Here is a 13,912-nt window from a genome sequence, read left to right as displayed (position 1 = left end):
GTCAGAAGCAAAAGAAGACTTGGGGAGAGTTACGCCTGTCTTAAGGTGCTGCTCTTACTTTCCTCACTGCAGGTAGACAATGTCGTACCATCACAGAGAAAATCTGTTGCCAGTATGGTCCTCTTTAGTGTGAAGCAATTTTACTTGGGTGTTTTCCCTTGGTAATTTACCCTCAATACATCTGGTCAGTCACAAGCTACATATTTATAGCTTTATGTCTGTGTTGTTAGAGCTCATGCAATCAGTCATTGGTGTTTAGGTATAGCTTAGGAATTTTCAGACCACAAGATAATGCATTGGGAGATCTATGACTTGCCTACATACTAAGGATGATTTGTGTTTACTTTTTTTTTGACAGTCTGCTAACCAAGGTGTACTAAAGTCTGGCTGCTTTTCTAGCTCTCTCTGCTTCTCAGTTTGTTTCCCTGAAAAACTCTCATGACCGCTAAAAGTGATACCAAAATGGCTTAAGAGCCTATAAGTTCTTGCCAAGCTGTGGCTTTGGCACTTTGAAATCTTCTTGTCATACTTGTCATACCTGTAACTCTCAGATAAAATGCTGTTCTTCTCTTGCTCCAATCTCGTGGCATTTTTTGATCTGTCATTTGTTTTCAGGGAGTATCTGATGCTCCTTCCCTATGTATCCAAGGCATTTTTTATCACCATTTGCATCAGAGGAATTGCAGAAGTGTCTGACCAGCAGAATATAAGTCTCATCCCTAACCACGCACCTTTTAAATAAATCTTAGCTGTAAGGAAAAGAAGAATATTGTTGTGATTCGTACCCTAGGCTGTTGCAACGCGAATGAGGCTCACTAGTTCCTGAAACCATACAGTGGACGTTTTGGGCTCTAGGGCTCATCAGGAGTCTGTGTGTGAGCTGGTGCATGTCTATTCCTGCAGTGATGGGAGAACTGTTGCAGCTGTTACAATGCCAGGGCACTAGAGCTGCAGGACCTTTGAAGACCGGGCCCTTTGGAAGGTAACTTTTCAGAAGGATTCAGAAGGGTTTTTTTCCTAGACCAAAGCAAAGGCTTTGCCCAACGGCTCCTGGAGAGCCAGGCTCTTGGTTGTTGCTGCCACCTTGCTCTGAGTGCTCTCTCATGGCACAGCACGATCTGCTCTGCCCCCTCCTTCTGTGTTTTTTTTCCCCTCTGATTGACCGCCCCACTGGGAAAGTAAGAAAGCCCTGGAAAATGCCTGTCAAGAGCTGTTGAAATGCCACTTCTGGATTTGGGCCCTTCCCTGAGCAAAGTACAGAGAGAGAGCCAGGGAGCATGAAAATATGAAGAGCAAGGTGAGTCAAAACAGCATGCATTTTAACTTCTGCAGAACACTTTATTTATCATTATTATTCCACGGAATTAGGTCAGAGGAGTGTGCTTGCTGCAATACAACTGGAGTCTTCATGCCCAGTTGCAGCAGGAGCAGCTGGAGTCGAAGACGAGACCGGCCTGGCACATCTCAACATAGGTTTGGCCATTGTTACAGTTGTAGAATTTGCTCTTGTTGGTTGGATCTGCATAGATGCCATTGGCCTTCCCAGCACAGAATCCACTCCCACCTGAGCCACTAGTATTGCTACCTGAGCTTCCGCTCCCACTCCCGCTTCCACTTCCACTTGTAGCACTGGGAGCTGCAGTAATAGGAGGATTGGGCTGAGCTGGGGGCACACAGCCTGAAATGAGAGCAGGAAAAGGCTTATTTTATTGCAGACGGTTTCTCAGCTCTCCCTTTCTGCCGTTGGCGCCAGCAGAAAAGCTATTAAACTTGGTCCCCACTCAAAGTCTGCCTGGGTTCACAGTTGGCCTTCAAAAAATCTGGACCCACACACAAGTTACAAACACACTCTTTCATTCCTGGGGATCTGGAGTAAAGGCATGATTGCAGCACAATCTCTTGCTGTGGCATCCCCAAAAATGTGTATCCACCAAAGCCTTAGACAAGAAAGTTCATGGGCCTCTGAAGCTCTGCACCAGCAGTGAGCTAGGGGATCCCCTTCAAGAAAACCCCACAGCTCAGGTTACTCACTGCTGCTTTGCTGACCAAGAGCGTTCTTCAGGGCGGAAATCAGGGGATATTTGCCCTGCTTGCAGAAAGTGCCAGTGAAGTCATCCATATCGAGAGCCCAAACCATAGCACCACCATAGTTGTTCTTCTTCAGCCAGTCAGCCTGTGTAATGCCAGGAGAGAAATCCCAGTTATTTCCAAATCATTCTACTGCAGAAGGGCTCCTGTGCTGTCATCAGTACAGCTGCACTTCCCACTCACTGTACCTTGATGTTGAAGCTCTTAATGTTGTCATAGCCAACCCATTCGCTGCTCTTGTAGGCATAGGGCACATCCTGGGGAGTATCCCAAGCCTGGGTGGCTCCAGAGTCCAGGAATGTGCAGATCTAGGATGAGAGAGCAGAGAGAGGGAATTTAGTAAGTGTCCCATAAAAATTGGTGGCTGGAATATTCCATGAATCCATGGGTTAAATTTCCTTTTAGGAAGTTTCAAGACAATTCCTGGCTGACTAGTTGTGATGAAGCCACATACCTCGTAGTAAGCTAAGAAGCCAGACTGCCTTGTGTAAGGCCCAGCTGGCCCAGGGCCTGATGTTGGAGCCCCAACAGCAGTGTTGGATGGATTCTGGAGGATGTAGCTATGACCATAGGTTGGGAATCCAACCAGGAGTTTCTCAGCTGGAGCACCATTGCTCTTCCAATAGTTCATAGCATAATCCTATAGAAAAAGCATCTTGGTTAAATTTGGGCCCTGAATTTTAAGCTGTAGGATGAATTCTTAAACTTTTCCCTCATGATGCAATTACAGCAGTCTGTGAGACAGACTACTAAACTGTACTTACAACGTTGAAATAGATGAGGTCACCAGTGTCAGCGGGGCCTTTGTACAGAGGGCTGTTTTCCCCTGTTTGTCCATCCCAGGAGCCATGGAAATCATAAGTCATCACATGGAAATAGTCCAAGTACCTGACAGTTTTAATGGCACAATGTATCTTGATTGCTGAAGTAAGAGTACTTAAGTAATGAAAACTGTATAGGAGAATTTGCTACTCACTTCCCGAGCTCAGCAATCTGGTAGCCAGCCTGAATGTTGGAAAGTCCTGCAGCAACAGCAGCAGTGATCATGAGCCGGGGCTTGTTAACCTGCTTGGCTTCCTGCTCAAAGGCGGCCAGCATTTCCTGCGGGATGGCAACAAACACAATTCAGTGTGAACACCACTAGGGTTCAGGTCAGAGCCGTGCGGAGCAGAGAGCTTGTTCAAAGCCGTTTGTTGTCTCCTACCTGAACAAGGACGGTGAAGAGACCTTTGTCCTGAGAAGGGCTGCCCCTTGATCCGGGGTATTCCCAGTCAATGTCCAGCCCATCAAATTGGTACTGACGCAGGAATTTGATGACGGAGTTGATGAAAGTCTGTCGATTCTCAGGAGTGGAAACCATTGTGGAGAACCTAGGGAAGCAGAGAAGGGCAGAATTGGGGCTTGGTTGGTGCCTCTTTTGTCCTTTCCCTCCCTTTCCAGTGTGTCGTTATGGGAAGCGGGTGCTTTGAACTTACTTGGCTGTTCCAAAATTCCATCCTCCAATTGCCAGGAGGGTCTTGAGATTTCCATTCCTGCAAAGGGAGGAAGAGGAATATGTTTCATTGCAAATAGTGGTTTAGAATTGCTGTTGCTAACTTTAGACAAAAGACCAACGTGAAGCACGGTGCTCTTGCTTTTCTGGAAAGTGGCTGTTGCAGCTGCATTTGTGGGCTGTGATTCTGTGCAGTGAAAGCCAAGAAGCAAGTCAGGAGCTCAGTGCCTGATGTTCCCCATCCCCAGAGGATCAGTGCTGGCAGCCTGGCCAGACTTCCCTGCCCATTGCTGTCTCCCCTTCACCTCAGCACCCTCAGCCTCCTCATGCAGGGAAGGGCTGCCCTGTAATGGGCAGGTCCTGAACAAGTGAGTAAATGATGCCCGATGCTCTCAGTACGTACTGATTTTTCAGTCCATTGAAGGATTTGTAGAGGGTCTCATCATTCCATTCAATGGTTGTGATCTCATTGTTGGACATCCCAGCAAAGGCATAGATCAGATGGTCACAGAGGCATGGGTCAATGTTATCAGGCATGTATTTTCCCAGCCCTGGCCTGTATTGGGCCCAGTTGGTGAAATAGCATGACAGCACGTAGGCAGAGCCTGCAGAGAAATAGAAGAGGTGGTGAAGGGGGAGAAGAAAGTAAAGGGAATATAGTGATGGAGATTTATATATGCTGGTCAGGTAATTAGCTGTATGAGATTTCCTGTAACCACCCTTCATGTCACTCAGTATAGCCAGCATTGGCCTGGGCTGCACTTGTTGTAAATTTTGACATAAATGAAATCTGATCAGTAATGATTGGACCATGCTTCCTTGCAAGTAAGGAGTTCAGAGAAGGAAAAGTAGGACCGGTTTTCCTTCTGGGAACTGCCTCCCTAAGCACATAATGCATTTCCTTCTTTCTTTCTTTGTACCCTGAAGCTCATGAATCAGGGTAGTTTTGGCTGCTTAGTCTTTTTCCAAAACTGAGTCTTTTTCTTTTGGTGAGGAAAAACAGAGATAGAACAGATCTCCAGTGAAGTGCCCGGAAGGAGAAATGTTGTTGGTATATCTGACATGCTGCCTGCTTGCCTTGATTGAGTGTGCCCATGCGGAAAAGGGTTTGGTGAGTTGTTTTGGGGTAGGAAGTACATACCTATCTGGGCGTTCAGCAGGAGGGCCAGAGCTTTGAAAAACAAAGTGAAGGATTAGTCTTTGAAATAAACATTATTTTTGGAAGAAGCAGAATTTTATATGTACATTTGGAAGAAGCAGAACATACATTTGATATGTACATTGTTATTCAGACAATAAAATTGCTCTGTGCCAATTTTTTTAGTCAGTATGAACCCAACAAAAGCTTTATCTGAGGTCACATTTCAGTCTGAGGGAAGCAAACACGCTGAAAATCAAATCGTCACTAAGTTCTAAGTTTGCTGCTATAGTTGATGATTCCTGCAATAGGTGATGATTCCTACAAACACAGCTGAAATAAAAGAGGCCTACAGGTATATATGGACAGTAGTAGCTCTGTTAGCATGACAATTTTAATCCTTAGAGTGTTATTTCTTGCTCCAAGGTTGTGTTTCAGTTAAAGAAATCAATTAATAAACAAATTGCATAGCTAAGGAAGATGGAGTAGTCCAGCATACAAACCACATGAAAATATGAAAGCTATTTTCCTTTAATGAAAGAGAGAATGCTACATCTTGAAATCCATAGAACTTCACCTCTGCCACCCAGTATAAGTGTGAGCGAGCCACAGTACGTGTCATAGAGGTAGAGGAGTAAGTTTTGAAGCAGGACTTACCGGTAAGCAAAGTGAGCTTGGCCATCTTTGACCAGAACTGATCTGGTGCAAACTGCTTCTCACTTTTATACAATCCTCTCACTTCATGCAAGTCTTGTATCAACAAAGATGTCGAAACATTACACAAGTTGGTAAAGATCAGTATCACAAAATAATGATAGTAATACAATTGGCCTTAACATTCTTTTTGGAAAAAAAAACAGTATTATCACACTGTGCCATTTTGTGATGCTGCCTGAGCAGTGGAAGAACAAGATTAGATGACTTTTCTTAGAAATTCTCTTTACCGTGACAAAGTTTGTGTCAATATTGGTGATTACGCCGGAGCAGACGTGTGAAGTGTTCAACCTTGCACTGCCACTGTGTCTGCCCGGAGGTGGCAGGTGCTGCCAAACCAAAGTGCTTGACAAGGGTTTGGTCTCCTTGGCTGGGGGTCAGGGAGGTGAGATCAGGTTGGGCTTGGACCCACAGCAGTGGAGGACTCAGGAACTCGTCTCACCTGCTGCTGGTGGGCAGTTGGTTGGGATCCAGGGAACATTTTGGTCTGACTTCTCTCTTGACCATGCCTCCCGAGCCTGCTGTGAGTTCATGGAAGTGGAGTGGGCTTCCTGGTGACTGTCAGTAAAGGCAAAGCAAGTCAGCTTGTGCTGAGCAGTTCTCCCACTTACTCTTGGGACTGTTGTGGGAAATGAGAAAGTGGGCAGAATGCTTTAACAAAGAGCCTTTCAATGGTGACTGAGAGGGAGAGGGAGAGGGCCAATGGCATTCTGGGGTGCATTTAAAGAGCGTGGCCAGCAGGTCAAGAGAGGTGATCTTCCTCCTCTTCTCTGCCCTGGTGAGGCCTCATCTGGAGTACTTTGTCCAGTTCTGGGCTCCCCAGTATAAAAAAGACAGGGATCTCTTGGAAAGAGTCCAGCGCAGGGCCACAAAGATGGTGAAGGGCCTGGAGGATCTTCCCTATGAGGAAAGGCTGAGTGAACTGGGTCTCTTCAGGTTTGAGAAAAGAAGACTGAGAGGGGACCTGATCCAGGTTTATAAGTATCTGAGGTGTGGCAGACAAAGTGGCGAGGCCAGACTCTTTTCAGCAGTGTGTGGAGACAGGACTAGGGGAACGGACAGAAACTGCAGCACAGGAGGTTCTGCACGAATGTGTGCAAGAACTTCTTTATGGTGAGGGTGAGGAGCACTGGCACAGGCTGCACAGGGGGGTTGTGGGGTCTCCTTCTCTGGAGATATTCAAGACCCACCTGGACGCCTACCTGTGCAACCTGGTGTAGGGAACTGCTTTGGCAGAGGGGTTGGACTCGATGATCTCTTGAGGTCCCTTCCAACCCCTATGATTCTATGATTCTATGATTGTATGACTGTACTGCTAGCCTGAAAAGTGAATGTTTGGCAATTAACAGGCATGGAAGTGTCTTGCCATGTTAATTTTCTTCTGTTAGATGCATTATTATTCTACTTGAGCTTGTTAGTAGTTGTTTTTGTGAAAGTTATTTGTTTGATTGTTTTTTCTTCTAAAGGACTCTACCTGGTTTAGTATAAATGTGTTGCTTTAAGGATGCAGTTTTGTTTCTGATCCTATCATGATGGCATTTTTTAAATGGCAGATTGAGGTGATGAAAATGATGCTTTTATCTTTTTATCTATTCTTTCTGCAACGTTTTCTATTTTCATTGCAGGTAGAGAATCAAAGCTGTTGCTGCACTTCAAATGTGTTTGGTTGTTTCTAATTTCCCTTTTATATGCTATTCACTGCCAGGGCTAGTGCAAGTGCTGAAGTAAGACATGGTGTGTACACAATCACTTTCTCTGCACTGAGACATAGCTGTATTCATGTTAAGATTATATGAAGGTGAATTTCAAGATGGTTGCCGAGACTTGGTAGAATGGGAGCCTGGAAAATGCCCACAAAGTTGTCCATGTCACACGGTCATGATGAAACTACAGCACTGTCATTACAGTTCATTGATCTGTAGATTTTGGATATGGAGGAGTGAGGTGGCAGATAGTGGATGATTGAAGTGATTTGCTGGGGTCAGGTATGGCACTTGCACAGCCTTGCACTGACCTACTGTGAGATGTTTCCAAGAGGTGACTGCCAGCCAACTCTCTAACAAGTGCTGTATTCCAGGAAGGCTGTGTTAACCCCGATGTACCCACACCATTGCTTTGCATATGTTTTGTTCTACCTGCCCTCGCTACTGAGATTAGGCAGATGAACGTGGAAGGCTTAACTGGGGAGAATTGGTAAGGTCAATGAAATGGATCTGTATCATCTGGGTAACCCTGTCCTAACCTGTATCTGGATACAGAAGTACAAGCATTGTTCTCCTGATACAGGTTGGAGCTTCTAAAGATAGGCTTATTACCAATTAAGGTAAGGTCAAAAATCTGGAGCATCTGATAAGCACAGGAGATAGAAGTGTTTTGAAAGACTTTTCTTCATTTCTGCATGTTAGAGGGAGCTGAAATGAAAGCCAATAACGCTGATGTGCAATGAGGACTGAATACCCTTGGATGGAAGATGCCCACAGGGGACTTGCTGCAGCATTTCAGTTCTGCTTCTCAGGAAGAGCTGAAGTGATGTGTGGAGCTGGAGTGCTGCACCTGAGTGAACTGCAACCCAGGCACATGTGACTGAAACACATCTAGGGTGGGAACAGACTGAATACTTGCAAGGCTGTGGTCTCACTATTTTTAAGCAAACTCTTCTTATGTGTGGTTCTGGTATGAAACACTCGGTTGTTCTTACTCCTATCATGTAGCCTTTCTTGCTCTGTGGTCTGTTTTCAGGGGATATCTGAGGCTCTTGTGCATCCCAAGAGCAGAAGTGTCTAACTGACATTTTAAAGACAACATTGCATGATAGAAGGACAAAAATGCCTGAGCAGCAGGGAAGATCTGCCTTGGTGCATGGGGCTCCCCTATTGCTGAGGCCATGCAGTGGACTTTTGGGCTCCAGAGCACATCAGGAGTCTGTGTGTGAGCTGGTGCATGTCTATTCCTGCAGTGATGGGAGAACTGTTGCAGCTGTTACAATGCCAGGGCACTAGAGCTGCAGGACCTTTGAAGACTGGGCCCTTTGGAAGGTAACTTTTCAGAAGGATTCAGAAGGGTTTTTTTCCTAGACCAAAGCAAAGGCTTTGCCCAACGGCTCCTGGAGAGCCAGGCTCTTGGTTGTTGCTGCCACCTTGCTCTGAGTGCTCTCTCATGGCACAGCACGATCTGTTCTGCCCCCTCCTTCTGTGTTTTTTTTCCCCTCTGATTGACCGCCCCACTGGGAAAGTAAGAAAGTCCTGGAAAATGCCTGTCAAGGGCTGTTGAAATGCCACTTCTGGATTTGGGCCCTTCCCTGAGCAAAGATGTAAGTACAGAGAGAGAGCCAGGGAGCATGAAAATATGAAGAGCAAGGTGAATCAAAACAGCATGCATTTTAACTTCTGCAGAACACTTTATTTATCATTATTATTCCATGGAATTAGATCAGAGGAGTGTGCTTGCTACAGTAGAACTGGAGTCTTCATGCCCAATTGCAGCAGGAGCAGTTGGTGTCATTCATAAGGTCTACCTGTCAGTTTTGAAAATGATTTTTGATGTTCAAATATTGGTAGAGTCTGCTCTTGTTGGATAAGTCTAGATGACTTTATCAGCAGAGAATCTGCTCCCACTGGAACTGGTACTCCAGTACTTCCTCAAAAACCCATTTTCACTTCTACTTCCAATGTTAGGATCTGCAGGGACTTGAGGATTGGATTGCTAATAGGTTGTGCAGCCTGAAAGAAAATCAGGAGGCATTTTCATCGTAGAATCATAGAATCACAGAATCATGGAATAATGAAATCATAGATAGGTTTGTGTTTGAAGGGAACTTAAAGATCATCTAGCTCCTGGCCCCTTGCTGTGGGCAGGTTACCATTAGTCAGTCAGGTTGCTCAGGGCCCCATCCAGCCTGTCCTTGAGCTCCTTCAGGGATGGGGCATCCACAGCTTTTCAGGGCAACCTTTTCCAATGTCTCACCAACCTCTGAGTGAAAAATTTCCAACATCTAAACTAAGTCTCCCTTTTATTAATTTAAAAACTGTTGCTTCTTGTCCTGTCACTATCAAACCATGCAAAATGTCTCTGTCCCTCCTGTTTATAAGCTCTCTTTAAGTACTGGAAGGCCACAATGAGGTCTCCATGAACCCTTGTCTTCTCCATGCTAAACAAGCCCATCTCCCTCAACCTTTCTTCACAGGAGAGGTGCTCTAGGTTCTGAGCATCGTTGTGGCCTTTTCTGGACCTACTCCAACAGCACTAGAACACGATTTGCTGGGGGCCCCAGGCCTGGATGCAGAAATGCAGATGGGGACTCATGAAAGCAGAGTGGAGGGATACAGTCCCCTCCCTTATCCTGCTGTCACACCTCTTTTCGTGTAGACCAGGATACAGTTGGCCTTCCAGGCTGCAAGCACACATTTTTGGCTCACATCAAGCCACTCAGTCAGGACCCACATGCCCTCCACCTCAGGGCTTCTCTTAATTATTGCCTTATTTTTGTTTGCCTTTTGTGAATGAATATTTTCAATGAACATCCCTCCCTTCTCTCTTTTCATGGTCCCTTGGTGATATAAGCACAACAACTTCCTGTTCCTGACATAATTTTAACAAGCTCCATGCTGCTCAGGTTACTCACTGCTGCTTTGCTGACCAAGAGCGTTCTTCAGGGCGGAAATCAGGGGATATTTGCCCTGCTTGCAGAAAGTGCCAGTGAAGTCATCCATATCGAGAGTCCAAACCATAGCACCACCATAGTTGTTCTTCTTCAGCCAGTCAGCCTGTGTAATGCCAGGAGAGAAATTCCAGTTATTTCCAAATCATTCTACTGCAGAAGGGCTCCTGTGCTGTCATCAGTACAGCTGCACTTCCCACTCACTGTACCTTGATGTTGAAGCTCTTAATGTTGTCATAGCCAACCCATTCGCTGCTCTTGTAGGCATAGGGCACATCCTGGGGAGTATCCCAAGCCTGGGTGGCTCCAGAGTCCAGGAATGTGCAGATCTAGGAGGAGAGAGCAGAGAGAGGGAATTTAGTAAGTGTCCCATAAAAATTAGTGGCTAGAATATCCATGGGATAAAATTTCATTCTAGGACGTTTGAAGAGTGTTTCTGTTCTTGGCTGCAAAGATGAGGTGGAACACACATACCTCGTAGTAAGCCAGCAACCCAGCTTCCTGTGTGTAAGGCCCAGCTGGCCCAGGGCCTGATGTTGGAGCCCCAACAGCAGTGTTGGATGGATTCTGGAGGTTGAAGCTATGACCATAGGTTGGGAATCCAACCAGGAGTTTCTCAGCTGGAGCACCATTGCTCTTCCAATAGTTCATAGCATAATCCTATAGAAAAAGCATCTTGGTTAAATTTGGGCCCTGAATTTTAAGCTGTAGGATGAATTCTTCAACTTCTCACTGGCAAAGCAATCACAGCGGTCTGTGAGACAGACTACCAAACCAAACTTACAACACTGAGGTAAACATTATTGCCACTGTACAGAGGGCTGTTTTCCCCTGTTTGTCCGTCCCCAGAGCTGTAGAAGTCATAAGTCATCACATGAAAGTAGTCCAAGTACCTGTGGAGAGAGGTTCCTGAGTGTGCATCCTGGCCAGTTCAGTCACCCAGACCCAACTGTTCCTTCAGACCTGTCCATTTACCCTGAAACAACCCTGGCTGTGCTCCGGCTTTCTCCAGATCAGGTTTCTTTGAGACCTCTTTTGAGCAAGCTTTCCAAGGCCTTGAGACAAGACCCTGCTACAGAGGAGGGAGACAGAGGACCATGCCGGGTGGGAACTGTGCTGAAGTTGTGGGAAGTGAGAGATGTTCTCTGTTGGCTTGGAGTGGCTGGAGCCAGCCTGCTGTTACCACTCTCTCCCAGAGGTCTCCACTTTTCCACCAAGTAAGCACCACTTGCATGGACTTCTTGCCCCATACATCAGACAGTGAGGTTGGGTTGTGCCAAATAATGGCAGGGAGAGCTCTAGAAGGAATCTCTAGAAGGAGGTTGTAGAAAGTGTACCAGAGAATTTGTTACTCACTTCCCGAGCTCAGCAATCTGGTAGCCAGCCTGAATGTTGGAAAGTCCTGCAGCAACAGCAGCAGTGATCATGAGCCGGGGCTTGTTAACCTGCTTGGCTTCCTGCTCAAAGGCGGCCAGCATTTCCTGCGGGATGGCAACAAACACAATTCAGTGTGAACACCACTAGGGTTCAGGTCAGAGCCGTGCGGAGCAGAGAGCTTGTTCAAAGCCGTTTGTTGTCTCCTACCTGAACAAGGACGGTGAAGAGACCTTTGTCCTGAGAAGGGCTGCCCCTTGATCCGGGGTATTCCCAGTCAATGTCCAGCCCATCAAATTGGTACTGACGCAGGAATTTGATGACGGAGTTGATGAAAGTCTGTCGATTCTCAGGAGTGGAAACCATTGTGGAGAACCTAGGGAAGCAGAGAAGGGCAGAATTGGGGCTTGGTTGGTGCCTCTTTTGTCCTTTCCCTCCCTTTCCAGTGTGTCGTTATGGGAAGCGGGTGCTTTGAACTTACTTGGCTGTCCCAAAATTCCATCCTCCAATTGCCAGGAGGGTCTTGAGATTTCCATTCCTGCAAAGGGAGGAAGAGGAATATGTTTCATTGCAAATAGTGGTTTAGAATTGCTGTTGCTAACTTTAGACAAAAGACCAACGTGAAGCACGGTGCTCTTGCTTTTCTGGAAAGTGGCTGTTGCAGCTGCATTTGTGGGCTGTGATTCTGTGCAGTGAAAGCCAAGAAGCAAGTCAGGAGCTCAGTGCCTGATGTTCCCCATCCCCAGAGGATCAGTGCTGGCAGCCTGGCCAGACTTCCCTGCCCATTGCTGTCTCCCCTTCACCTCAGCACCCTCAGCCTCCTCATGCAGGGAAGGGCTGCCCTGTAATGGGCAGGTCCTGAACAAGTGAGTAAATGATGCCCGATGCTCTCAGTACGTACTGATTTTTCAGTCCATTGAAGGATTTGTAGAGGGTCTCATCATTCCATTCAATGGTTGTGATCTCATTGTTGGACATCCCAGCAAAGGCATAGATCAGATGGTCACAGAGGCATGGGTCAATATTGTCAACTGTAAAGCGCCCTGAGCCAGGCCTGTATTGGGCCCAGTTGGTGAAATAGCATGACAGCACGTAGGCAGAACCTGCAGAGAAACAGAGATGGGTAGTTCTGAACTTCACTGAAGCAAAGCTAGTAATGTAAGAAAGATTCTCATGACTAGATCTCATCTGAAGTGATTGGACCATGCTTCCTTGCAGGAAAGAAGTTCAGAGTAGGAGAAGAAGGACCGGTTATCCTTCTGGGAACTGCCTCCCTAAGCACATAATGCATTTCCTTCTTTCTTTCTTTGTACCCTGAAGCTCATGAATCAGGGTAGTTTTGGCTGCTTAGTCTTTTTCCAAAACTGAGTCTTTCTTCCTTTTATGAAGAAAAACAGATAGAACAGATCTCCAGTGAAGTGCCCAGAAGGAGAAATGTTGTTGGTATATCTGACATGCTGCCTGCTTGCCTTGATTGAGTGTGCCCATGCTGAAAAGGGTTTGGTGAGTTGTTTTGGGGTAGGAAGTACATACCTATCTGGGCGTTCAGCAGGAGGGCCAGAGCTTTGAAGAAATGAAGAAAGTAAAAGGGATTAATCTTTGCATTTGCAAACTTAAAGGTCTAGAGCAAGACTGGACTGACCACAACATAGAAGAAATCTAATAAAACTAGAGCTGCTGGTACTTTTCACTCTGAGAAAGGGAGAGTAACACAGAGAGGTCATATATAGTGAAAAGCCTTATTTCTGTTTGTTTGTGATTACTGTATTTCCTTAAATCATTTACAAGAACAACTTGAATCAGCTTGATTATTTATTTGGAAGTGGATGCCATATTTAGAATGACTACATCTAGAAACATTGAAAAGAAACACAACTAATCCCATCCAGAAATTCATTAGCTTGCACAAAAACTTCTCTTAAATTTCTAATAGCAATGAACCATATTCTTTTTTAACACATAATGTATAATCCCCAGTCACAATGAAAAATATAGTATCCCTCCTGAAATTCACTGTTGTATCTTTTACTTTCAAAGTAGTGTGCACTACCTCCTAATCCCCTCTGCAACCCAGTATAAGTGTGAGCGAGCCACAGTACGTGTCATAGAGGTAGAGGAGTAAGTTTTGAAGCAGGACTTACCGGTAAGCAAAGTGAGCTTGGCCATCTTTGACCAGAACTGATCTGGTGCAAACTGCTTCTCACTTTTATACAATCCTCTCACTTCATGCAAGTCTTGTATCAACAAAGATGTCGAAACATTACACAAGTTGGTAAAGATCAGTATCACAAAATAATGATAGTAATACAATTGGCCTTAACATTCTTTTTGGAAAAAAAAACAGTATTATCACACTGTGCCATTTTGTGATGCTGCCTGAGCAGTGGAAGAACAAGATTAGATGACTTTTCTTAGAAATTCTCTTTACCGTGACAAAGTTTGTGTCAAT

At 45.6% G+C, this 13,912-nt stretch overlaps 2 protein-coding genes across 2 annotated transcripts; both read right to left on the bottom strand.

The window, feature by feature from the left end:
* Positions 1-1,334: 1,334 nt before the first annotated feature.
* LOC136050984 (acidic mammalian chitinase-like) lies at positions 1,335-5,408 on the bottom strand. The gene is made up of 11 exons (XM_065740181.1): positions 5,376-5,408; positions 4,722-4,751; positions 3,984-4,185; positions 3,564-3,620; positions 3,293-3,458; positions 3,065-3,189; positions 2,853-2,976; positions 2,543-2,728; positions 2,277-2,396; positions 2,032-2,173; positions 1,335-1,678 (listed from the first exon to the last, which is right to left on the bottom strand). The coding sequence occupies exons 1-11, from the start codon at positions 5,398-5,400 to the stop codon at positions 1,407-1,409; spliced, it is 1,449 nt and encodes a 482-aa protein (XP_065596253.1). The 5' UTR covers positions 5,401-5,408; the 3' UTR covers positions 1,335-1,406.
* Positions 5,409-9,766: 4,358 nt separating this feature from the next.
* Positions 9,767-13,629, bottom strand: LOC136050974 (acidic mammalian chitinase-like). Its single transcript, XM_065740170.1, has 11 exons — positions 13,605-13,629; positions 12,997-13,026; positions 12,365-12,566; positions 11,945-12,001; positions 11,674-11,839; positions 11,446-11,570; positions 10,874-10,982; positions 10,564-10,749; positions 10,299-10,418; positions 10,054-10,195; positions 9,767-9,822 (listed from the first exon to the last, which is right to left on the bottom strand). The coding sequence occupies exons 1-11, from the start codon at positions 13,627-13,629 to the stop codon at positions 9,767-9,769; spliced, it is 1,218 nt and encodes a 405-aa protein (XP_065596242.1).
* Between the last annotated feature and the right edge of the window lie 283 nt (positions 13,630-13,912).

Source organism: Cyrtonyx montezumae, unplaced genomic scaffold (genome assembly GCF_038088225.1).
Source record: "Cyrtonyx montezumae isolate F1298 unplaced genomic scaffold, pur_monq_1.0 scaffold_26, whole genome shotgun sequence".
NCBI lineage: Eukaryota > Metazoa > Chordata > Aves > Galliformes > Odontophoridae > Cyrtonyx > Cyrtonyx montezumae.
This window is presented reverse-complemented; position numbering and strand designations above follow the sequence as displayed.

Excerpts from the sequence above, each read along its gene's own strand:
- LOC136050984 (XM_065740181.1), bottom strand. The coding sequence starts at position 5,400 with ATGGCCAAGCTCACTTTGCTTACCG. Across the intron at positions 2,397-2,542 it reads GCTTCTTAGCTTACTACGAG|ATCTGCACATTCCTGGACTC; the intron begins GTATGTGGCTTC and ends CTCTCATCCTAG. Across the intron at positions 1,679-2,031 it reads TCTTGGTCAGCAAAGCAGCA|GCTGTGTGCCCCCAGCTCAG; the intron begins GTGAGTAACCTG and ends CTCTCATTTCAG.
- LOC136050974 (XM_065740170.1), bottom strand. The coding sequence starts at position 13,629 with ATGGCCAAGCTCACTTTGCTTACCG. Across the intron at positions 11,571-11,673 it reads TCTTCACCGTCCTTGTTCAG|GAAATGCTGGCCGCCTTTGA; the intron begins GTAGGAGACAAC and ends GCCATCCCGCAG. Across the intron at positions 10,419-10,563 it reads GGTTGCTGGCTTACTACGAG|ATCTGCACATTCCTGGACTC; the intron begins GTATGTGTGTTC and ends CTCTCCTCCTAG.